The sequence below is a fragment of the Leptinotarsa decemlineata genome, unplaced genomic scaffold (assembly GCF_025532065.1).
Source record: "Leptinotarsa decemlineata unplaced genomic scaffold, Ldec_3_MD MMD2_tig00002082_RagTag_RagTag, whole genome shotgun sequence".
Lineage (NCBI taxonomy): Eukaryota > Metazoa > Arthropoda > Insecta > Coleoptera > Chrysomelidae > Leptinotarsa > Leptinotarsa decemlineata.
In genome coordinates, this window is record NW_027412573.1 from 5,857,258 (window position 1) to 5,881,788 (window position 24,531).

The 24,531-nt window shown below is 36.2% G+C and overlaps 1 protein-coding gene across 2 annotated transcripts in view; it reads left to right on the forward strand.

The window, feature by feature from the left end:
* Positions 1-24,531, forward strand: part of LOC111505086 (uncharacterized) — an 82,134-nt gene that overhangs the window by 47,161 nt on the left and 10,442 nt on the right. For both annotated transcript variants that reach the window (XM_074176907.1, XM_023159835.2), the window contains exon 2: positions 10,921-10,976. In XM_074176907.1, the coding sequence (XP_074033008.1) occupies positions 10,921-10,976 (56 nt within the window). The remainder of the gene's footprint in view (positions 1-10,920; positions 10,977-24,531) is intronic.

A 24,531-nucleotide genomic window follows, 5' to 3' on the forward strand; every position in this document is an offset into this window, starting at 1 on the left:
CCCTCATCATACTCATTTCTGCTACTGACCAGGAGACCGGCGACCCCATCCGTGAGGCCACATTGGCTTTCCGGACAGGGCCTCCAATCTTGTGGCCAATCTTGTGGCCGCCACCTGGGAACGCGCCCAAAAGGTAGCTCAACCCACGGGAGGTAGCCCAAAGTATTTAAAGTATTTTACTTCTCAGTACTACTTGTCGGTAGTTGTATTTGCTCTTCTACTTTCAATTTTCACTTCAGATGGTTTCTGAAAAATGTTCCCATCTCACTTTGTAGTGGAGAGAAAACTATAATTCAGTTGTTATCAATAAATAGAACAAAATCCGGACTGATAGGTCGTGGTTGAATGGAACCTGAGTTATCAAACGTTTCGATCCTGCAGCAGACATCATCAGTTATATTTGGGTTGACTACGAGGACGGAGGTCATACCTCGAAGTAAACTCACACACCACTGATGGTCGTGACTCCGCCGTGAAAGTCAATGTTCCCAGTTGTAATTAGTTCATTATTTATCTAATATTTGACATATTCTATGTTTGAAGCCATCAGCTTCATTGTCTATTAGTCTATCATGTTTTCAGAAATGGTATTTTCCTATGTATGTATGTATCAAATTATTGAAGTCATATATCACAGATCGTAAACAGATAGTTAGAATAAAAGATATAGAAAGCAGTGAAAGGACAATTGAATGCGGGGTCCCACACGGAATGGTTTTGGGACCGACACTATCCTGTTTATACATAAACGGATTATTCTCAGCAGGGTCCTGTGGAAAAATAATTAGTTTCGCAGATGACACAACTGTTGCCTGAAAAAACGTACTTCTTACCATTCTACAACAACAGACCCTCCTTAGCACCGTATCAAACTGTAATAATCCAAAATACCTTCCAAATATGCTCAGCTACAAATATAAAGTATTTGGGACTTATTATAGACCCTCACTTAAGATAGAATTTTCATATAAACCATCTAGTGAAAAAAATTAAGAAGTATCTTATTCATGTTCCGGCAACTCAAAAATATCCTGGATCAAAAGGAAAAAAAAATATATTGCAGCCTTGTGCATTATTGCATTATTGGATGAGGAAGAGTGTCCAAAACCCACTTGTACCTACTGGAAGTTATCCAGAGAAAATTCATTAAACTGATTCTGAATAAACCACCAAGATACAACAGTGGCGAATTATATAAAGAATCACAAATATTCGTTGTAAGGCAACTGTTTTTCGAAACCCATTGCATCAATATAAAGAAAAGGCAAAACTCACCAGACCATTCATATACTACAATAAACAAATACATAGTACCATTTGTATTAAGAACAATAGGACAAAGGTCTCATCAATTTTTGGGGACCAAAGGTGTTACATTCCTTACCAGAAGATATACAAAATTGTGAATCTACCAAGCACATGAAAAAAGCACTCAAAAAATGTATTACTAGGAGTCATCGTAAAAACATTGAAAGAATATTCGATTGAAATAATTAAGTACGAATTACATGTCATTATACACCCTTTTTATCGCCTGATTTTAATATGTATATAATTATTTTCCACGTGATCTATTCTAATGATTTGTATCTTATACACCATTCCAATGGCTCTGTTATCGCAAAAATGTAAATACTTACCTTTTGATTTTTTTATACATCACACAGGTGATCATATTTTGCAAATAAAGTTTGTGAAGATCAAATCGTGAGGTGTAGTTTTTAAAAAAACATCACTTGTAAATGTTAAATATTTTATATGTACTTATTTTAGAATCCTTTTTTCAATTTTTGAGTTCCAATAACAAGAAAGTATCAAATCAAAAATTGTGTTTCACCTCGTACAAAGAGCTTTTTTCAATTTCTGTGGCTTTTTTAATGTTTATTTACTGAATATATATATATATATATATATATATATATATATATATATATATATATAGAGAGAGAGAGAGAGAGAGAGAGAAAGAGAGAGAGAGGTAGTCTTTGCTGACTAGTTACGAACAATTCCTTGGAGTTATTTGGGATAGCAGCGAAGCGCAAGTGTACTCTTATAACATTATATTTCCAATATTTCGACAATGGTTATTTTCATCATCAGGGAGCTAAGATGATAGATTTTGAATTAATACAGAACTTAAGTTATTAGATGAATACTTACAATGTTAGTGAGATTGGTCGCAATTGAGTTGAGTTAAAATTAAAATATGAACGTTGTAATCATGATAAAAACAAGTAACAACTGTACAATTACAAGACATATGAATTAAGTGAAAGCTACAATATATATATATATATATACGTTAAATGAGGAGTAATCATAAAATTTTTTTTATTTGAGAATGAACGTGGTGATCTTAGGTTAGAAACACATCACTTGTCGATTTATTAAAATTTTCAAGAAGAAGTAGACTTGGCATTTGCCGCTGGTGCAATTAATCAAAGAGTTCCAGTTGCCTCCAGAAGAAAGAGTTTTGTTATATAATTTTTGTTGATAGGTTGATAAATGCATTTAAGTAATGTCAAATGAGTTGTCTTTGAAGGAATTCCAATTTTTGTCAATAAAAAGTAAATAGGAATATATTTCACTTAAATGTTGTAAGTCTGTTTTTTTATTCAGACAATTTCGTGATTGCGAAATGTAAGTCATTTCAAGGAATAATCTTTTAGAAACATTCCTCTCTTTAGTCAAAATTTTTTTACTGAGTTAAAATCTATTACATGTCCATTATTATAAACATGTTCACTAAGGGCACACCTTTCTGGATGAAGTCTACAATCACTTTTGTGTGCAGATATTCTGTCTTTTAATAATCTGGCAGTCTGACCAATGTATTCAGCACTGCAACTTATACAAGGGATACTATAAACCACTTGAGATTGAATTTTTTTTGGGATTCTATCTTTTAAGTTGGAAAAAAGGGAATTAATTGTTAATATAGGTTTGTGTGCAATTTTTATATTATCAATATTTTTGAAAATTCGTGTGAGTTTGGGTGTAATTTCACCCAAACTGAATTTCATTATTATTATTATTGATATCATTGTCCTCTCTTGGAGAGATTGAAGGACGAACGTTATGATCTATTTCATTTGGGGACGTGTTAAATAATATCTTGTTTAATAAGGTTTTAGGATATGAATTTTCTAAAAAGAGGTTTAAAAGAATTTTGAAATATTTTAAATGAAAGGACGAGTCCGAAATTCTGATAACACGTCGTTTCATCTGTTTGACCAAATTGACTTTTATTGATTGTTTATGTAGTGACCAATAGTTCATGTATCTACCTGAACTTATTGGTTCAAACTGCCCAGTTTGAGGAGTGCCCAGAAGATGACAGTACCTACTACCAACTGTCGAAAGCGCTCGCATATAATTAATAGAAGATATAAAGCTTCAAATCCTTTTTGTAGAATTTAGTATTGAAATATATATATATATATATATATATATATATATATATATATATATATATATATATATATATATATATAATTTCTTCATAAGTTTGTTCTTGCTAGCTATCTATAGTGCCAAAGGAATTCAGCAGAGAAAGATTATCCAAAGCGCAGAATTTCCTAATCCGCACCTGATCTTAAAACCTTCACGTCGCGTCGAATCGAACAAAAATAAAGTATTATATTATGCTGTGGCCCTGTAACCTTTTCCAACACAGCAAACGTAATTGACCAAACTGGCAATTATGCAAAAGTAACGATCTTCTACACGGTGATGTAATGCACGACTTGGGAACACATGAAATAATGATTTTATATCGTGGAAAATTCAATTTCAAACATAGTTATTTTTATAGGGTTGTTTGCGTTTCTTCATTCACCTGATTCATTCACTAATCAATAATCGATTAGGACGGTAGGACGATAGCCTGGTGAGTTGACGTGGGTGGTTTGCCCCACTGACTCAATTGACCGCTGTATGAACCGGTAGTTCGAACCGCAAGGCCGGATGATCGATTTTCACTTCCTAATCGTCCAACACGTGTTAGGAATCATACGTTAAAAGGTAAGACCGCGTTAGTCCTTAGCTCGCACAAGCTTCGACTTCTGAGGGTTTCGTCAACAAATTTCACTTCTTGTGGATTTCAAGAAGGACGTAAAAGAGATACAGTGATGGAAGCGGTAAAATTCTCAGTTGGTGTTGGTCGGTGGTTAAAGCCCTAGTCTGAACGATCGATTTTCACTTGCTATCGTCCAACCCGTGTTAGGAATCACACGTTAAAAGGTAAGACCTCGTTAATTCTTAGCTCGCACAAGTTTCGTCTTTTGATAGTTGTCGTTCGTAGAAGGGCAACAGCTGCTTAACGAAAAAAATATTTTTTTAAAACAGATTTCAAAGGATCATAAGTGAATCAATGATTATTGCCAAGAAAATTGAAACTATTAACTATAACTATGAACGCACTGGAGCGTTCAATTAACCTCGAAAATGTCCTGAAATGTTCTAATATTCCTTTCGAAGTCATGAATAACCTAAAAAATATTTGAATATTTGTAGATTGTTCCAGCGCCCACTTTTGTGGTTGCATGTTGGAAACTATAAGGGTGCGATGACGATAAAATCGCCCCTTATGAAGACGCTATCTATGGGATATATAGAGAACTCAATTATCGAATATCGAAGAGAAATGAGGCTTCTCAAGGCGGTCAGTTGCAAAGCCAAGCTTTGACATCGACCGCCGACGAGATTCGCCCTCTGTTCACTGCAGCTTTCAATGCAAGACTGAGTAGTTGCAAAGTAACCTACTCAGACTTGTCTTTTAAGGAAAGACTAGTTCAGTAATGCAATCGTTCTACAGCCGAGCACCACTGACGAGACCTATGGCGAGTCGAAACTGGTGTTGAATCATGAATTCGTTGTATGTGGCTCTAGTTTACAACTAACTACGAGAGTGTGAAAGTTTTGGGGGTTGAAATCAGTCGACCCAGAAGAAATGTGACTCTATTCTCTCTAAAATAATCTGGATCGATCCAGAAATTTCAAGTTCCGTTTGGAAAATTTTGAGAGCAGTATCTGCAATACCAAACGCTTTGTTTGCTACTGTGACATCATCAGTGGTATAGTCGAAGTAACTGATATAGTAATTCTTAAAGCTATCGGTGAACTCAAAGGCCAATAAAACCAATACAAAGAAATAATGCCGCTACGAATTAGTACACGTGGACTGAAGAATTGGGGGTTCGTATTTACTAACTGAGTTTTATGATTGGTTGGAGAGTCATAAAATTAAATTTGAAGTCATGTTACGGTGACCAATAGAATGTAGCGATGAGTACCGCAGTTGTGTCGTCAGTGTTCAGTTCAGGAACTGATCGCGATTTGAGTGTTGAAATTCAATATTGGTGAAGTTATAATTAATTAAAATTTTGTTATTTGTTTAAAATGTGGCGTCTTTGGACAAGTACTAATAATAATAACAAGTGTGATAACAACGCAGACTTTTTCCTGTGTAGTGATTCCAATAGCGATGGTGAACAATGCGATAAAAGAGATACCAGTGAATAAGATTCGGATGCATTTGAATATTGAAACACAAAAAGTATGTTTCAACGTATATACGAATCTACATCTCAAGTTTGGTTTCGAGGGAAACAAACTATTACAAGCAACATTAGATTTGACCGAAATTCCTTTCTCAATTGTACGTAAAATAGTCAAAAACAAACCTTATGAATGCAAGACGCGATGTGATACGGGATTACCAATACCTTTAGATGTTCATCTAATAAAATCATTGAAAAAAACAATATACGACCGTTACAAAAGCAATGAGATTCCTACAACTGAAATCATAAGGATGAAATTGAATACTTCCGGCCATAATGTGAGCTGCTGTGACAAAACTCTCCAGAATTGGATAAAGAAACTAGGATTTAGATTCAAAATAATAAACAGATGTCAAGCAAGTAATGGAAAGCAGAAGAGTAGCGGAATTGCGTAACAAATACTTAGAACAAATAACTATATATAGACAAGAACAACGGCAAATTTTTCCATTGGACGAAATTTGGTATGACACTTACGACATAGTTACGAAAGGGTGGATTGATGGTTCGAGAATGTGTACGCCTAACATGCCTGCAAACAAAGGATCGCGACTAATACTTGTGTATTGCGGAGGAAGTGAAGGATGGGTTTCGAATTCTTTGAAATCATATGGAAAAAACTTGAGGACTGCAATGTTGACTATAAAAAGAACATGGAAGCTAATATTTTAGAGGAATGGTTTGAAAACACAATAATCCCAAATTTAGATGCGAATAATAACACTTCCAAAATACAAATCATGAAATTATAAAACAACAATAAAAATTAATATATTCAAATATATTACAAACAAATTGAATCCCTTCAATATTAGGGATTGCTCGAATTTCCATATGAATATAATATGTTTTTTTTGGATGATGCAACTAATTTTTCCTTCATTATCAGTATTTTACTATTAATGTAGATTACAAAAAGGATTTGAAGCTCTATGACTTCTATTTGATTATCTGCGAGCGCTTTCGACAGCTGGTCGTGCTGTCATCTTCTAGGCACTCTTCTATCTGAACGTGTTATTCTGTTGTGTGTCTTTTTATATGGTCCAAACGCCTGTTGCTTTAGGTAAATAATATAAATAAATAAAATAATCCAAATACAGGCAAATTTACCTAAAGCAACATAAGTACCTGTATTGAGACGTTCGGACCGTATAAAAAGATACACCACAGGATAACACGTTCAGATAGAAGAGTTCCAAGAAGATGACATCACGACCAGCTGTCGAAAGCGCTCGTAGATAATCAAATAGAAGTAATAGAGATTCAAATCCTTTTTGTAACTTACATTAATAGTAAAATATAATATGATATGAATAAGAGAGAGAAATTTTTCTGGTAGTACATATCTTCAGTTAGAATTTCAATAAGAATCAAAATGTTCGATATTTCGTTCTACCCAGGAAGATAATAAAGAAATGTCTCTCATCGATATGCTATTCTACACAGTTGGCGAAATAATAGCGTAGGCAGCATGGTCGAAAACAGTTTCTTGAACTCGTAGACTTCAATGACTCGCCTACGGTTTGTCCTAGAATTTTGTCTACTAGTCTAAAAAATAGTATTTCACAGACTTATTTGGTGAATTACCATTTCAGGTAACTGCTGTTCCAAAGTTAAGGTAGTAGTGGTTGGGAAGTGATTATTTTTTAAACATATCTTGAGCAAAATGTTGATATTCGTTGAAAGGCAAAAACTGCAAATGGCTTTGAAGGAATTTATATAAAAATCTAAAACGATTGATATTTCAATCATAATCGATTTAACTTTTGCATTTTTTAATGAGGTGTTGCAACCGATTCCAATCCCAATTAATTAATTGGGGGTGACAATACCGCTTAGAAGGTTGAAGGTTTTGCTATCATTCTCACAAAACTTTACTCATCTTTAGATTTTTTCTATGTTAGTTTCAAATGGCTGTATCTACGTTTTCAGTTACCCTCTCTTCACTTATTTAGTGAAGAGGCTCTTGAGACAGCTGAATTTTTGGAAATCTTTGAGTTATTCACCTTGTATACTGACTAATTCGTTGTTGGTTTATAAAAGAAAAGTTCATTGATCCTCAATATTGATTGGGATAAGTGGAATTTTTGACCGAGCTAATGGATTGTACGAGTATCTAGAAAATAATCAATGCTTCTTCGACGTCATTCTTTGAAATGCATCGTTAATTATGTCTACGTAAGTAAATACCATCGATATCTATTGTCATTTTGGGCGACTGTGTTGAGTTGGAATTTCACGTTTCCATAAAAAAGTTCGATATATTTGGCTAGAATTGAGCAGTGTGATATAGATTGTCGTATTTTTGCTTATTTCGGATTATTGTCGGGCTCTCTTTTTTTACTGAAATATTAGTTTAAGGCTATGTTCAGTTTAAACACATAACATTGAAAAATTATAATACAAATTGTTCTAACCCAAATGTTAGTTAACAACTAGCAATACAGATGCCGATCAAATAGGTTTTGTAGTGTCTAGATGTTTTATTATATTTGCTGAAAAAAGCTTTGTGTTTTTCAAAAAGATTTCAAGAAGATCAAAAATATGAATATTTTCAAAGTGAATGTTCTTCTGTTCAGTTACTGGTCCCAACAAGTAATTTTTGAATTAAAAAACGTTGTTCTTATGATTGTCTCCCCAAATGGAATTGACCTAGCAGTAACACTTTACTGAAATATTTTTACAAAATAGTTCACAAAACGGTGATATATAAAATACTATACAAGACATTTTCTATCATTATCTTCGAAGATTGAGCTGGTCGGGTTCTCTCACCGCAACATTCGAAAAGGAGAATGAGCAACATCAATGACCACTTCCCAAGTGATCATTGAGCCTGATAATCATGTGCCTTTAGCAGGAGCAATGAGTCAAGAATGGCAGCCTTCTGCATGTGTCTAGCTAAGATATCTGCCTCAGTGTGGCAGATATCTTAGCTAGACTCCTCCTCAAACCATGATAAACCACTTTGCCATTTGATGCAGTAAGGGGCCTGTCAAAATTAACTCTACCAAAACCCAAACCTTGCTCTTCAGGCACCACAACCCGCCCTGAATCAACCACTAACAACTCGGATCTCACACTTTTGGGAGAGAACCACCCACTCTAACACTCGGTGATCTATTTGAGAGTAACTTCCACGAGGACCGTCAAATGAGAAACCGATCCACGAGACTCTCTGGACAGAGTTCGGAATAGAGCGAATCTCCTTGAATGTCTGAGAGACAAGCTCCAAACTTGCGCCAGTGAGACTCTACTGCACACATACAGAATGCTTATAAAACCGATCCTGCACTATGAAGTCATGATCTACTATGCAATCTCCCCGAGACTATCCCATCACATACTGATAACTGAGTATATACTTCTTTACATCCACAACTTCCCTTTCCGATTCTCCTCGGCAGCACCAACACCGCTGCTAACGACATGCTGGCTACCCACTGGAAACTTTGCCAAGGAAAAAGCTCCCGTTTCCCCAAGACAGGCTCCTAAGAGCCTTGAAGGATATTCTGGAGCGATTCCAGGACATCATCGAGAAGTTTCTTCTAACGATCAATCCATCAGCCAGGAGCCACTTTGCAGTTTAATAACTCACCTATTTCTACTCCAGGTCTACCTGTAGTCGAACCATAACCTCGACAATTATCGACCACAAGCTGTTGTACCCAGATCATTCGCCGCAACTTCATTAAGGAAATCATCTATTAGAGAAACAAGAATCGCAATGCCCAAGGACCATGAGAAAACTCAATAACCCTACGAATGAGCCTTTGTAACCTGACCGTTTGTCGAAACTTTCGAAAGGACAACACCTAGATATATAAGAAACAAGAATCGTAATGCTCAAGGACCATGACAAAACCTACTATACCTATCAGAATTGTAATTTCATCGAATATGTTGAAATTAACCACTTACCCTCTAGAAGTACCAACCTAGCTCAAGATAATCATTGTAAAGCTAACATTGTGAACTAACCCAGTCCCTGAAGAGGCATGAGCCTAAGCAGGGCCCCTACGATACTATGTACTAACATTAATCTTATATCCAAATAATCGATCAACATCTTTGAATTGATTTAGAAGTATGAATAGTAGAACCTGCACCTGTTATGGAAACCACGAGATCATGTAACTGTAGAACTTCGATAATAAAACTCAAAGATCTTAAATTATATCTTCAATTATTATAACGAAGTTTTTGTTGAGGTTTCAATGTACAGACATTCGGAGTTCAAAAGAACTAGATGATTGTTGCAATAAAATCTTTCTATTTGGATTGAACAGAACACATAGCACAGCAGTTTTTCTCTGTTGTACGTACTAGTCGAGTGTCTGAGAATAACACTAGTTTTTGTCACTATCATTGCTGACAAGTAAGTGCATAGGTTATGATTTTTGCTTGGTGGAATTGAATTATTTCAGTGAAGACCAAGACTAAGGGTTTCTGAGCATTGCTTCTTCAATATTATGTTGCTACTGTCGCTCTTGTAGTACTATTAGGTCGTATTGGGGTAGGAATTGTGGAACTCTGTCAAATAGGAGTTCAATATTACTAGGTGATTTTTGTAAAAAAAGAGTTTCAGGTGTTTTTAAAAAAATAGGATCAAGTTCGAATAAATATTGAAGTGAAAGATATTTTGTGAAAGTCACATTGAAAGGACTGGCGACCCCTACTAGAAAAATGAAGTGTTTTTATAAAAGAAAAAGTGAATGAGGGAACTTAGGTTGGCAGCATTGTTTCGAGCAAGATAGCTGCGCCCCCGGACGAAGCTTCTGTTCACTATGGACAAGAGAAGTTTGGCCAATTGCGCTCGACTGAGAAGCAACGGCCATATAAATCAAAGAAGAGGAAGAAGAAGCTTACTTCAGGATGAGGGTTTTTTGTGACGCTGTGCGCGCATCGCAAAAAATTACTCTCATCATTTTCCCTAGCACCAAAAGAAGTATATCTTCGAAAATTTCTATCTGGATTAAACAGAGCACGTAGCATATCAATTTGGCTCTGTTGAACACACGAGTTATGCGTCTAAGAACAATTCCAGTTTTTGTCATTGTCATTGTTTCCTCATCACCCCAAACTTGATTTTCGTGCTATTGTTGTAACCAGTTCATCGAATCGGATCCCGTCTGCGCTTACACAAAAAAGTGAGCGATCGATATATTTCCTTGCACTACTTACTCACTTAACAGTTATAACATCGAAGCGAAGATAATTTGTAGACTCACATCAGACCACCGTTATGTATTATCCGAAGATATCACTTATACGCGAAGAATAAACAATAATTAATTAATTAAGTCTGTCCGTCAGAGTGAACGTGCATGGTTGATAAATAATCTCTTTGTTACAGATTCGACCTAGTACCTGGAAGTCGGATTCGCAGCTCGACCAGAAGCAAGTGAATAGGTGAATATTGATAGTTTAACTACATTTTTGACGTAGTCTCTTTGGGAGTGAATATACGTATAAGTTACAAAGGTATAATGATATGAAGGGTTGGGTTCCTCCATAAATAATTTAAATTGAAATTAACAGAGTTTGTAATAGCGTTAATGGTTGTAGTATCCGGGTCCATGTCTGTGTTCGTTCTTGAGGGTTCGGGTTTTTGTTGGGCCGGGGGAAGTATGCCTGAGACTTTAGGCTTTAGGCTGTTCCAGGCCGTGCGCTGTCCTTCATGTGACCGCCAGGGGGTACTCCTCAAGGAAGTCCTGGATTTGCTTCGTCGGGTCTTCCACTGCTCCTCGGAGTCTGGCTGGGGGAACGGGAGCTTCTTCCTTAGTATCCCCCTGGATCCTTCACATAGCGTCCAAGGGGTTGTGAGGGTGCTGATGGCAGCGTAACGTCCTTGTAGTTCTGAAATCTGAAGTTGATTGAGGAAATATTTATTTGGTAATATAAATCTTACCTTTTTCATCTTTCACTTCCTGAACTACTCTGCATGCTGGTTTTGGTGAGTGCATTGGCTAGGGATGTGGGGTTTGAGCAAATTGGCCATCGGATCCTGCTTCTACGTAGCCCCGCTGGATACAGGAATGACAGAATGACTTGTCGTTCTGTTATTCCCTAACTGAATGGCATCCCAACGATGGCTTGATTCTACGGTGTATGTACCCGTTCCGAGAGAATGAATAACACTGAGCCTATCAGCTGTTACTACGGAAACTTCGAAATACGGGGTGCATTACATAGGTATAATGATATGAAGGGTTGGGTTCCTTCACAAATAATTTAAATTAAAATTAACAGAGTTTGTAGTAGCGTTATTGGTTGGAGTATCCGGGTCCATGTCTGTGGTGGTTCTTGAGGGTTCGGGTTTTTGTTGGGCCGAGGGAAGTATACCTGAGACTTTAGGCTTTAGGGTGTTCCAGGCCGTGCACTGTCCTTCATCTGATCGCCTCAAGGAAGTCCTGGATTTGCTCCATCAGGTCTTCCACTGCTCCCAGGAGTCTGGCTGGGGAGAACGGAAGCTTCCTCCTTGGTATCCCCCTGGGTCCTCCACATGGCGTCCAAGGGGTTGTGAGGGTGCTGATGGCAGTGTAACGTCCTTGTAGTTCCTGAAATCTGAAATTGATTGGGGAAATACGTATTTGGTAATATAAATCTCACCTTGTCCATCTTTCACTTTCTGAACCACTCCCTAACTGAATGGCATCCCAACGATGGTTTAATTTTAAGGTGTGTCTACCCGTACCGAGAGGATGAATGACACTGAGCTGTCACTACGGAACCTTCAAGATACCGGGCTCCCTCTCGTCGTAGCATCGCCTTGTCACAGTAATGCAGGGCCCTGCCGTGATTGACCTTCTTTCCCTATCTACTCGTGGGACTTTTATGGACAGGGTAAACTTGAAAATTCTTTCTGATGCTGAGTCTACAGAGGAGATAGATGTCGAGCTTACGACTCCAACTGCCTCCCTGTAAATTTAGATCAGGAGCGAGAGCTTCTCAACTCTTCAACCCCTGCTTCAATAAATGAACCATAAAGAAAGGTTTGGTGGTGCAGCCAGGAAATGACTGAGTTGTCTCCTCAAGAGCAGGGTACCTTATAAAACCGCCTTGCACCAAATTCGGCGTACGCAGAATCTGTCTCAGGTGGAGGAACAAACCCCTCATGAGCAGGTTAGCAAACGTTTGCGCTCAAGTGATGAATCACCAAAACCAGAGGCGAAACAGCCCTGCACGGTTGAATCTAAGGCATTGTCAGGTGTAGCTAACATGCAAAAAGCCTCATATGGGAAGGTTGTCGCGGGTATCAAGGTGTGAATTTTGCATCTTGACTATCCAACTACCCCATCAACGATGAAACATCAGAGAATATACTTTGTGCTTGCCTCGCTGGGGACCGAATCAGGTTTTGAGCCGTACTCTTACCATTTGTCCTGAAAGACTACCCACCATACAAACTAATCGGCTTCGTTAAGAAGCTGGGTTCATTTGGTCGAGTGTGAATAGGTGTGAGCCATGATAAACCCTTGCGGTTTGCGGTGGAGGGTCACTTTAAACCTAACCTAACCTATTGGTTGGAGTGTCCAGGTCGTTCTTGAGGGTCCGGTTTTTGTTGGGCCGGGGGAAGTATGTCTGAGACTTTAGGGTGTTCCTGGCCGTGCGCTGGCCTCTATCTGATCGCCAGTTGATACTCCTCAAGCTTGGCCTGGATTTGCTCCGTCGGGTCTTCCACTGCTCTCAGGAGTCTGGCTGGGGGGAACGGGAGCTTCTTCCTAGGTATCCTTCTGAGTCCTCCACATGGCGTCTAAGGGGTTGTGAGGGTGCTCATGGCAGCGTATCGTCCTTGTAGTTCCTGAAATCTTAAGTTGATTGGGGTGAAATTTATTCGGTTATATAAATCTTGGGAGAGGTATCGGAATGGGAGGTCATGTATGTTTCGTATGATTCGTCTCTCGGTTGTTATTATGCGGTGGGTTGGTCTTTGGGAGACGGTGAATTCACTCAAAACAGTTCACTGAGTAACAATCCACAAAAATATAATTCACCAAAAAACAGTTTAACGAAAGGAAAATAAAACGAACTCAGCAATGCATGAGACTTTGTTAGTTTTTACGAAGAATAGATGTGAACTATTTTTCGGTAAAATGTTCTTGGTGATATCTGCTATATTCGTTATTGGCTGTTGATGTAATATACAGGGGATTTTCAAACTATGGTTCGAAACGTCAGAGAGTGATTCGTTAGGTTGTTTAAAAAGTTCCTATGAGATCAAGATAATTCTGAAGACTGTATCGAGAAGAAATAGATACGTATTCCATCTCTCCCTATGTATCTACGCACTTGCTTCTGGTAAATACCTGCAGAAAACAACTACTTTCCTGTCTGATACCACGATGGACATTGAATTGCATCCAATAGATATTTATTGAAGATACCTCGGATGTTTCTCATTCATTATGTACGAAATCTCCGTTTTATACTTGTAGCCACTCCGAAGTCAGTCGAGTCCCAAGCACACTGCTATTTTGTTTAGATTTTTCTCACCTACACTGATGAGAGGGAATACCTCAAAACTGGTCTGAAGGTGGTCTACCCGATTGACTTCAGCGTGAAGCATTCTGATGTGATGTATCTTGCAAAAATGTCTATCGAGTATAATTCAATGTCCAGCGTGGTATTAGCCGGGGAAGCAGTTGTTTTCTGGCAGGTATTTACCAGAACCTGAAGTGAAGGTACGTTGAGAGGGAACAATGTTTTGAAATTTCAAATAAGAAGTATTCATTTTCTTATAATTCAATTCATAGTTCAGAATGGTTTCGAGATCGTGGATCCCATCAAATGGGTGACTGTTTTATTGCTTTGAAGTATTCTGTGAATTGAAGGTCTATTGCTTCTTGAAAAAATAGTATGTTGGTTTTTGTCAGCATCAAGGGGTTATGGTTATGACATCCAAAACAAATGCTCAAGAGAGCCAAGACCAAAAAAAAATCGCCGGGTCCGATCAGATGTGGAATTTTCCCTCACCATTTTTTTTAATTCCATGGCGTAGTGCATTAGGATTTCTTGCCACAAGGTCTCATGGTGAATAAGGAGTAATATCTTGAAGTTATGCGCCGCTTGCAAGAAGCAATACGAAGGAAAAATCAGGTTTTGTGATCAATTCATGGCTTTTGCATAACAATAATGTATCTGCTCACACGTTATTGCTTGTCCGTTGTTTTTGGTCAAAAACAACACCGTAATCATGCCTCAGCCACCTTATTCACCAGATTTGCCCACCTGCATCTTTTCCTGTCCTCGAAATTTAAAAGGACTATGAGAGAAACAAAATAGAAATTGATGAATAAATATATATTTTTTGAGAAAAATGAAAATTCACCTCATTCTTTTAACAGACAGCGTACAATAATCGAGAAAATTATTGATGTCACCTTCAAGGCCAACAAAGTATCAAACTCTTTCAATTGGTATGTAGACTTCGAGATCGTTTGCATATAAGAATTTGTGAGAATTTGAGGACTGATGTAGGTACTAGATAAAATAGGCCCCAAGTTATAGTCCTGTAGGATACCAGAGGAAACTGAAATTTCATTTGACTCAACATTGTTGACAGCTACGTATTTATATCTCCATGAGCTCATGACACTCTTCTCAGTCTTACTGGGCATCGCTCACTCCAAATGATTTTAATCAAGGAATATGGACTGAAATATTCTTACTTGATGTGGCCACTAATTCGTGGAAAAGTAAACTAATATACGAAATGTCCCATTGTTTACTTCTTAACTAAAACATGATTATGACGTAATGTTTGCTTATTTACCTCTTCTATTGACTGACATAATTCATTAAGAAACTTGTTTTTCTGTTGTGCTCATTAATTCACAATGAGACTGATATACATATGAATATGGTCAATGTCATTAAGTCCATAGAAACATGGCAAATTTCGTAGGGTATTTTAATTGCACGGCTGTTGGTTTACCTTGACAAGGTACGCTCCACGCATCGTTACTAGCGAACATACTAACAAAACCTGCCATTGTATAGTCGAGACGATTCGTTATGGTGTTTTCGACGTTTCCGGTGAAATTAGGTGTAATTGATGCTGGTGACGATGGAATTTTACGTAATTTCACTTTTTATTTTGGAGGAAAATGTTTTATCATTTCCTTTGTATCTTTTACAAGCAATGCTTAAGCAATAGCATTAACGGTGTCCAATTGAACTAATGGGCTAATTTGAAGTGTAATTTCACTGTGTTTTTGAAGTAGTACAGCATATATTATATGCTCCATACAGACCGTTTTTTGAGCTGATCGCACCATTGTTACTTCGGAAACAGAAAGTTCTACAAGATCGGTTGATTTGGACGAATGTTTCCTGTTTTGGGGAACTAGGATAATCCCTTCCTAGTCCTCTTTAGTCAATCTAACAAAGAGAGCTCGAAACGAAACAGAAATCTTTGTGATAATAATTTGAGTATAAATAAGAATGAGCTCATTTCTTGTAATTGGTCTTTAAACTCTATAGATGTTAATTTACTTTATGAAGAATTTCTCGAAAAATGTTCAAATATTGTCAATAGTATTTCTACCATGCAAATAAGTAAGTTCAAAAACAATATTCCTTGGTTTGACAATGAAGTTTTTATCAAAATTAAGAAGGATGAAGCCTATAAAATATTTATGACTACGGTGGGAGATGAAAATTTAAAAATAACCAGATGGGAAAATTTTAAAAAATTGAGAAACGATGTGTTTAACTCATTGAAAATAAAGAAAGTTCAATTTTATCATAAGATAATAGACAGATACAAGAATTATTCTCATTTGATGTGGAAAACCTTAAAAACCCTTGTTAATAGTAATGATCGTACATTTTCGAACCTAATTCAATTTGAAGATGAAGGAGTAGTAAATACTAAAAAAGGTGAACCTGACATGGCCGAAACTTTCAACCTATACTTTGTAAACAGCATCCAACATATAGTCCAAGGTATTGAGAATTCCGAACCATGGTTCAATTTGGATAATAATTTATTCAGCACCTTCAGATTGATTACCTTAAGAGATTTGAATGATATAATTGGGTCATCAGATAATCAATATATCGCTCCATAATGGTCAATTGCCCGAATTATTGAAAATAAGTACCATTATACCCATACCTGCCGTTACAAACACTATAAAAGCAAGTGAAGTTAGACCTATTAATACCTTACCGACAATAGAGAACGTATTAGAAATAGCAGTATATAATCAATTATTAGAGTTTATTGACAAAAATCAAATCATGTTCATCAATCAATCTGGTTTTCGAAAAAAAAAACACTCTTGTGAAACATCACTACAGTTATCATTAACTGAATTTACTAATAAAACAGATAAAGGTAAATATGTTGAAGCTGTCTTTTAAGATTTCGAAATGGCCTTTGAAACGATTGATAGAAGTATTTTGCTTCAGGAGCTGAGAAGATATGGGATTGAGGAGATGGTTTATGAATGGTTGAGTAATTATTTATCAAATAGGAAACAGACAGTACGTATCAACGATTATTTCTCATCATATATAACAAATCACACAGGAGTACCACAAGGTAGTGTGCTTGGTCCTCTATTATTCATTCTGTATCTAAATGATATACAATTATCTACAGACAGTGAGTTCATCAACTTATTTGCTAATGATACCTTATTGGCTTGTACTGGAGTAAATTTAGAAGAAACTGTTGGGAGAATGAATAAAGTTCTAGAGAAAGTAGAAAAATATCTGAAAACCAATAAAGAACAAGAGCAATGATAATCACTACTAAATTCAAATATAATCAAATAAATTCAAACAACATTAATATAAAAATTGAAGTTGAACGTAAAGAAATTGTTACATCAGTGAAGTATTTGGGATTTCAACTTGATAATTGCTTATCATTCGACGACCACTTCAAATATATTGAAAAGAAAATTGCAAAAATATATATTTTTTCTCAAGAATCGCCAATAACTTATCAACAGATACAAACATTTTGGTATATAAATCAATAATCCAACCACCTTTTGACTACTGTGCATCTATTTTATTCTCTTTTAATTTGAACAAAGTGCAACAAATACAAAAACTACAAAATCGAGGAATGAGAATAATTTTAAAATGTAATAGGTTTAACCAATTTCTACCATGCTATCTGCTCTACAAATGGCTCTCAGTATCTTATAGATTATTCTATTGTTCAATGGTTTTCATTTATAAAATATTAAATAAAATGACCCCACCATACTTGGTATCATCAATAACTTTCAATAAGGACATTCATCACCATTCTACTAGGCACAACAGTCACATTCATATAAATAGAACAACTACAAGAAATAGTATGAGCAGTTTATTTTTCAAAGGTTTTGTCCGATTCAATGATTTACCTGATTCAATCAAATCTATTCTATCATTAAAGATTCTCAAGAGACGAATATATTCATGATGGAAATTGAAAAATTCCTTTTTGTTCAGTTCAAATTATGTTTGTATATAAAGTTGTATTATTTATATAAATTTCGTTGATTATATTATATTTTAAGTTAGCTAACATGTATATCAGGGAATCCTAATTCAATGAACAAATTCAATTACAAAATATTCGCCAAAAACTAGAATTGACGCATTTTGTTTTTTGGCTCTACCGTCTCAATTTCCGCTGGATAGCAATACGCAATGAGACATTTCGTTCATTAGATTTCATCATCTATTTAATATTTTTAAATGCGGACCTCCAGTTTTTTTCATCGATTCCTGTAGCCACTATAAAAACAAATTCAGCTATCTATTTCAATACACGTATTTCCCGACTTTTTCATATTCATCATATGGTCATACAATTCCCTGTCAGGGCTATTTTAAAAAAGTAGAGACTAATAATTTTTGGGTCCAGAACCATACCATACCAAGTAACAAACAGAAAAATAATCAGTGTAAAATACTCCTAACCATCCACGTCGTTCACGATATCTCATTAAATGTTCATATTGCTGTACATCCTTCCTCAAAAACATATTCGCTCTTGCAATAGCATTTTCATGGCAATTTTTCAGCCTTCCTCATTGTTCCTTTCAGTTCGTAAGTATTATCGAAAGTTGAATTGAATACATTGTCTTTGATGAAGCTACACAATGAAAAGTCCAGAAGGGTCAGGTCAAGTAAACGTGGTGGCCATTCAATAGGATCATTGGTTTCTATCCATCGTCTTGGCATAGTCGTATTGAGAAAATCTCTGCAACTGGTTCTGCGATGTGGCGGAGTTCCATCATGTTGAAAAAACTCATATTTTGTTATAATATTCAATTATTCACCGTATTCTCCAGATCTGTACCCCGGCGACTTTTTCCTGTTCTCAGACCTCGCCGGAAAGATATTGTATCGTAGAGTTGTATGATCGCTATAATCGTTGTTTCTCTCTAAGGCAACTATATTGTTGAATATGAATCTTTGAAATCGGCTCAGTACGTAGTTACATCTGGTGTACCACAAGGTTCTAATCATGGACCTCTTTTATTTTTAATTTTCAATAATGACTTGGCAACTTGGAATATTCCTAGCCTACTATTTGCAGACGACCTGAAACTATATTATGAAATCGACGACATTACTAACTGCCAACGTGTACAACATGAATTAGATGTAATCAAACTTTGGTGTAATGATAATCGTATACATCTGAACACATCCAAATGTAAAATGATATCATATACAACAAAACAGCGAACTTTAATATACGATTATTTAATCAACAATACTACAATCAACCGCGTACATGCGATAAAAGATCTTGGTATAACATACGGCAGTAAATTAACATACAGTGCCTTCATTTCATCATGTCCATCCCTAGTACTGAAGCAAACCACGCCAATTTAGATATCGAGGGGGAAGTTTAAAACCAGTGCCTGGTATTTTAGGTTTAATCCCCTTACCCCTAGCTACCCCCATCTAATAATTTTAAATGGCACCCCCTATCTTGTAACACATCATTTTAAAGATTTTGAAAATCTTCACTCAACTCCGTTTAGGAAACTGAAATTGGTTGATCCGTTCTCATAAAATAAGGCAAATAGAAAATTAATTATGATAAAAAATAAAATAATAGCTATTGCAATTGAATAAATGTACCTTACTTTATTAGGTGTTCAAAATGTTCACCATTGTAGCTAAGCAAAAGTACAATCTATTCTCGAATTCCTGTCGGACTTTTGTAAATGTTTCGTTATTAATTTGTCTGCATGTGTCAGTAATCCTGTGTCTTAGATCCTGAATATCTTGCAGGGGAGTTTTGTATACCATTGTCTTCAGATAACCCCAGAGAAAGAAATCCAATGGCGTTAAATCCGGAGATCTCGCCGGCCATTCCAAAGCACGTCTTCTGTCAATCCATTTGTCAGGATACCGTTGATTGAACCACTGTCAGACATGCAATGCGTAGTGTGGCGGTGCGCCGTCCTGTTGAAAATGTAAATTTTGTTCTTTCAAGAGCGGGTTGTCTTCTTCATCAACTTGGCGTTCTAAGGACTGTGATATGAGTGGATGGATTACATTGTCCAGTAAAATTTTCTTCAATGAAAATAGGGGCAATTATTTCGTTTACCAGAATTCCAGCCTAGACGTTTATTTTTTGTGGATATTGCGTATGATCCTCTCGAAACAAGTGTAGATTTTTATTATCCCAGTATCTACAGTTATGCTTATTTATAAAGCCATTAAGAAAAATAAGTTGATTCATCACTGAAGCAAATATTTTTTATTGAACTCGGGTCATTTTGAATTCTTGCAGTCATTATTTCACAAAATTCAATTCTCCTATCATAGTCATCCTCACTGAGTTGCTGATGAATACTCATTTTGTAAGGAAATAACTTGTTTAGTTTAAAAACTCTGTGTATAGAACCAACTGAAATATTTACTAACTTAGCGACTTTCGAAATTGAAGTAGTAGACTCAACGGCGAATTGTCCTAAAATCTCAATCTGTGCGGCTTCCGTAAGAACTCTCGGCTGCTTTACTGCTTTGTTGCACACAGAACCGGACTCTTCAAATTTTTGAACAAAGTCTAGAACATATCGGTGACTCACATTTTGGCCTGCATGCCTTTCATTAAAAACCCGGGCTGTCCTACGAGCACACCTATCTTTAGCACCATAAATAAAACTAATTTCAGTTCTTTCTTGTAAAGTGTACACCATTATGAATTGTATTGCTGTCATTGCAACTGACACTACTTGACAAACAGTTTAAAATCAGGAATAACTAATTCTGATAAAAGTTTTCACCATTTAATTGTAACTGACGCCAAGAAGCAACTGTGTGCCCTTATCTCACTTTCAGCTAAAGCATAAAACTTCGTGTAAAAAGGAGATATAAACATACCGTTATTGAGTCAGTGGTAGCGGTTCCATAAATTTTTACATTTTGTTATAATTAATTTTCTTTTTGCCCTATTTTACGTGAACGAATCAACAAATTTCAGTTTTCTAAACGAGGTTGACTGAGGATTTTCAAGATCTTCAAAATGATATGTTACAAGATAGGGGGTGCCATTTAATATTATTAAGTGGGGGTAGCTAGGGGTAAGGGGGTCAAACCCACTGGCACTGGTTTTAAACTTCCCCCTCGATATATAAATTGACGTGTTTTTTGCCTACGGCAAATTCTCCCTGCTGAACGAAGTACTAGGGTTAGGAAGTTTTGAAATGAAGGCACTGTAAACAACACATATAAGGAATATACTGCTGATGCAAATATAATGCTTGAATTCATTTACAGAAATGGCAAAAACTTCAAAAGTATTGCCACCTTAAAATTGCTATATTTTGCGTATGACAGATCTAAGTTAGAGTATGGCTCTGTTTAAGGAGAACAGTTTACGACTATCAAGAAACATCTATTGAGAGCGTGCAAAGGAAGTTCCTAATATACTTACTACGTGGTGAGAAATCATAATGAAGAAAGAGAATTTAAACTTTCTATGTTTTTTACCACTTTTATTTGTAACTAACGTTACGGCAGTTTCGTCCTATGAGGTCATTTTCAAACTTATACGTTAAACTAACTAACGCAGTTGTATTATATACTCAATTTCTCATTTCTCTTTTGAAATTATACGTATACCAATATTTTATATATACCTTTTTTAGCATTTACTTTTATACATTAATATACAGGGTGTAACTAAATAAGTGTAAAACATTCAAGGGGGTGATTCCTCATCGAAAAAAAAATTGGATCTTTCATATAAAGAAACTTCATTGGAGCATCCCTTGTTAAGATACAGCCCCTTAAAGAGGGTACATAAAATTTGTATAACAATTTTTTTTAACAAGCACTGAAACAGTTACAATATTGAAATCAACCTGACGTTTTGTACTATCAAAAAGACACTTAGCCAGTAATTTATTTCGTTTACCCCATGGTTGTAAGGGGTGGAAAACGCAACCCCTAAAATTTATTTCCAATGTAACTTTTTGTCTTATTATTTGTTCACCATTCAAAAATTTATTTTCGATAGCCTGTTTTATTCTAAACAAAAAATGTCTCTTGGGTTTTTTTCCCAAAATGAACCAGTTTGCAGCAAAAAATTATTTTAGGAACAACTACATAGATACATCGTCATTTTGTTACTTTAATAATTCACTTGTTATTAAAATGGCATACACAAATGAGGAAATAGCAGATATGCATTACGTTCACGGTCTGTCGCAGGGGAATGGGTTAGAAGCTTCTAGAAGATATGCTGAAATGTATCCTCAACGGCAGTATCCTTCACATAGAATATTTGCTCGACTTCATCAACGATTACGAGAATATGGTTCATTCGACAAAAAAACGCAGGATTGTGGTCGCCATCGAGAAATACGAACATCACAGCTTGAGGAAGCAGTACTTAATTCGATTGAAGAACAACCTACTACCAATACTAGAAAGATTGCTTTCCAGCTAAATGTTGATCATATGATGGTATTTCGAATTTTAAAGGAACAACTCTCATACCCTTATCATCTGCAATCAGTACAGGCACTGTTACCGCGAGGCTTTCCGAACCGTCTTGAATTTTGCAATTGGATGCTGGAAATTATTAGAAGAAATTGTGACTTTCTGAAGATGATAGAATTCACAGACGAATGTGGTTTTTCTCGGGACAAGATTATTAATTGATTATTTTCATAATTACCACATATGGGCTGATGAAAACCCCTCACGCTATTGTCGAAACTGACCATCTAGAACAGTTTTCTCTTAACGTGTGGCTCGGAGTTATTGGGGATGATTTAATTAGGCCTCATTTTCTATCTCCTCGATTGAATGGTGAGGCATACGTTCAATTTTTAAGAGAAGTGCATCCAGTACTGCTGGAGGAAGTTCTTTGAGCGTCAGAAGGGATATGTTTTTTATGCATGATGGGGCTCCCGCCCATTTTAGTCAAGTAGCACGTCAGCATTTAACTGAAACATATGCAAATCAGTGGATAGGTCGTGGAGGACCACAAAACTGGCCCGCTCGATCCCCGGATCTCAATCCTCTCGATTTCTTATTACAGCATTTGGTTTATCGTACTCCTGTTCGCGATGTAGAGGACTTGAGAAACCGCATCATCGATGCATGCAGGATAATCAGAGAGACTCCAGGAATATTTGGGCGAATACGTGGCTCAATGCGCCGACGTCTAGACGCATGCATAATGTCTGAAGGTAGACATATTGAACATTTACTATGATTTCTACATGTTGTGTGTTTTGTTATTAATAAATTAGTTTTGTTTATTACTCTTTATTCGTTTAATGCAGGTAATAACTACAAAATAACAATAAATTCAGTTCGCCTTTATGACGATGTATCTCTGTAGTTGTTCGTAAAATAATTTTTTGCTGCGAACTGGTTTATTTTAGGCAAAAAACCCAAGAGACATTTTTTGTTCAGAATGAAACAGGCTATTGGAAATTAAATTTTGAATGGTGAACAAATAAGACAAAATCTTACATTGGAAATAAATTTTAGGGGTTGCGTTTTCCACCCCTTACAAATAAATAAAATACTGTTTAAGTGTCTTTTTGGTAGTACAAAACTTCAGGTTGATTTCAATATTGTAACTTTTTCAGTGCTTGTGAAAAAAATTGTTATACAAATTTTATGTACCTACCCCTTTTAAGGGGCTGTATCTTAACAAGGGATGCTCCAATGATGTTTCTTTATATGAAAGATCCTATCTTTTTTTAGATGAGGAATCACATCCTTGAATGTTTTACACTTATTCAGTTACACCCTACCCTGTATTCCATTATTTTTAATATTAATCTCCTATGAACGTAATAATAGCATTTCCTGTAACTGGGTACTCCTGATGGAAATAAATCGCGGGCTTCTCAGCCCAACTGTTACTGAACTTTACGTTCCTCTGATGTATATTTCTGTGAATTAGCGATATCAGAAGAGTTCTGCTGATCTGATTTAATAATTTTGTGGATGATCTGCATCTGGTGTGTTTTCACTGAGATACGGCTCTTTTTTTTTCATTATCACTCAAGCCTCACACACCTTCCCAAATCCCTTCTCACAAATGAACTCTCTTCAAATCAAGTTTCTCGTTGACGACCAAAAACACAATGAAATGTTTGCAGCGCGCGGAAGTACACAATATAAGAATGATTGCTGAAGACCGCCATCTCCAGGTTATTGCACCATTATGCTGAAGACCTAGAGCGGCAAACTCGTTTCTGAATTATGGTGCAATTGTAGTACAACGGAATGATTATAATTATTTCTCGTGTAACTACTCGAGATAATATTCCGACACAGTACAACAGACCTGACTGAAAACTGTTTCTTTGGACATTAAAGTGTTTTATAGCTAGCGGAAGGAGAAAACTGTACTCTTGGAATACATACAGCATGTCCCAGCAACCAAACATTGTATTGAAGAAATAATTTATTGTGAGATTGTCATTAAATAGTTTCACAAAACGCAACACGTGTTGCA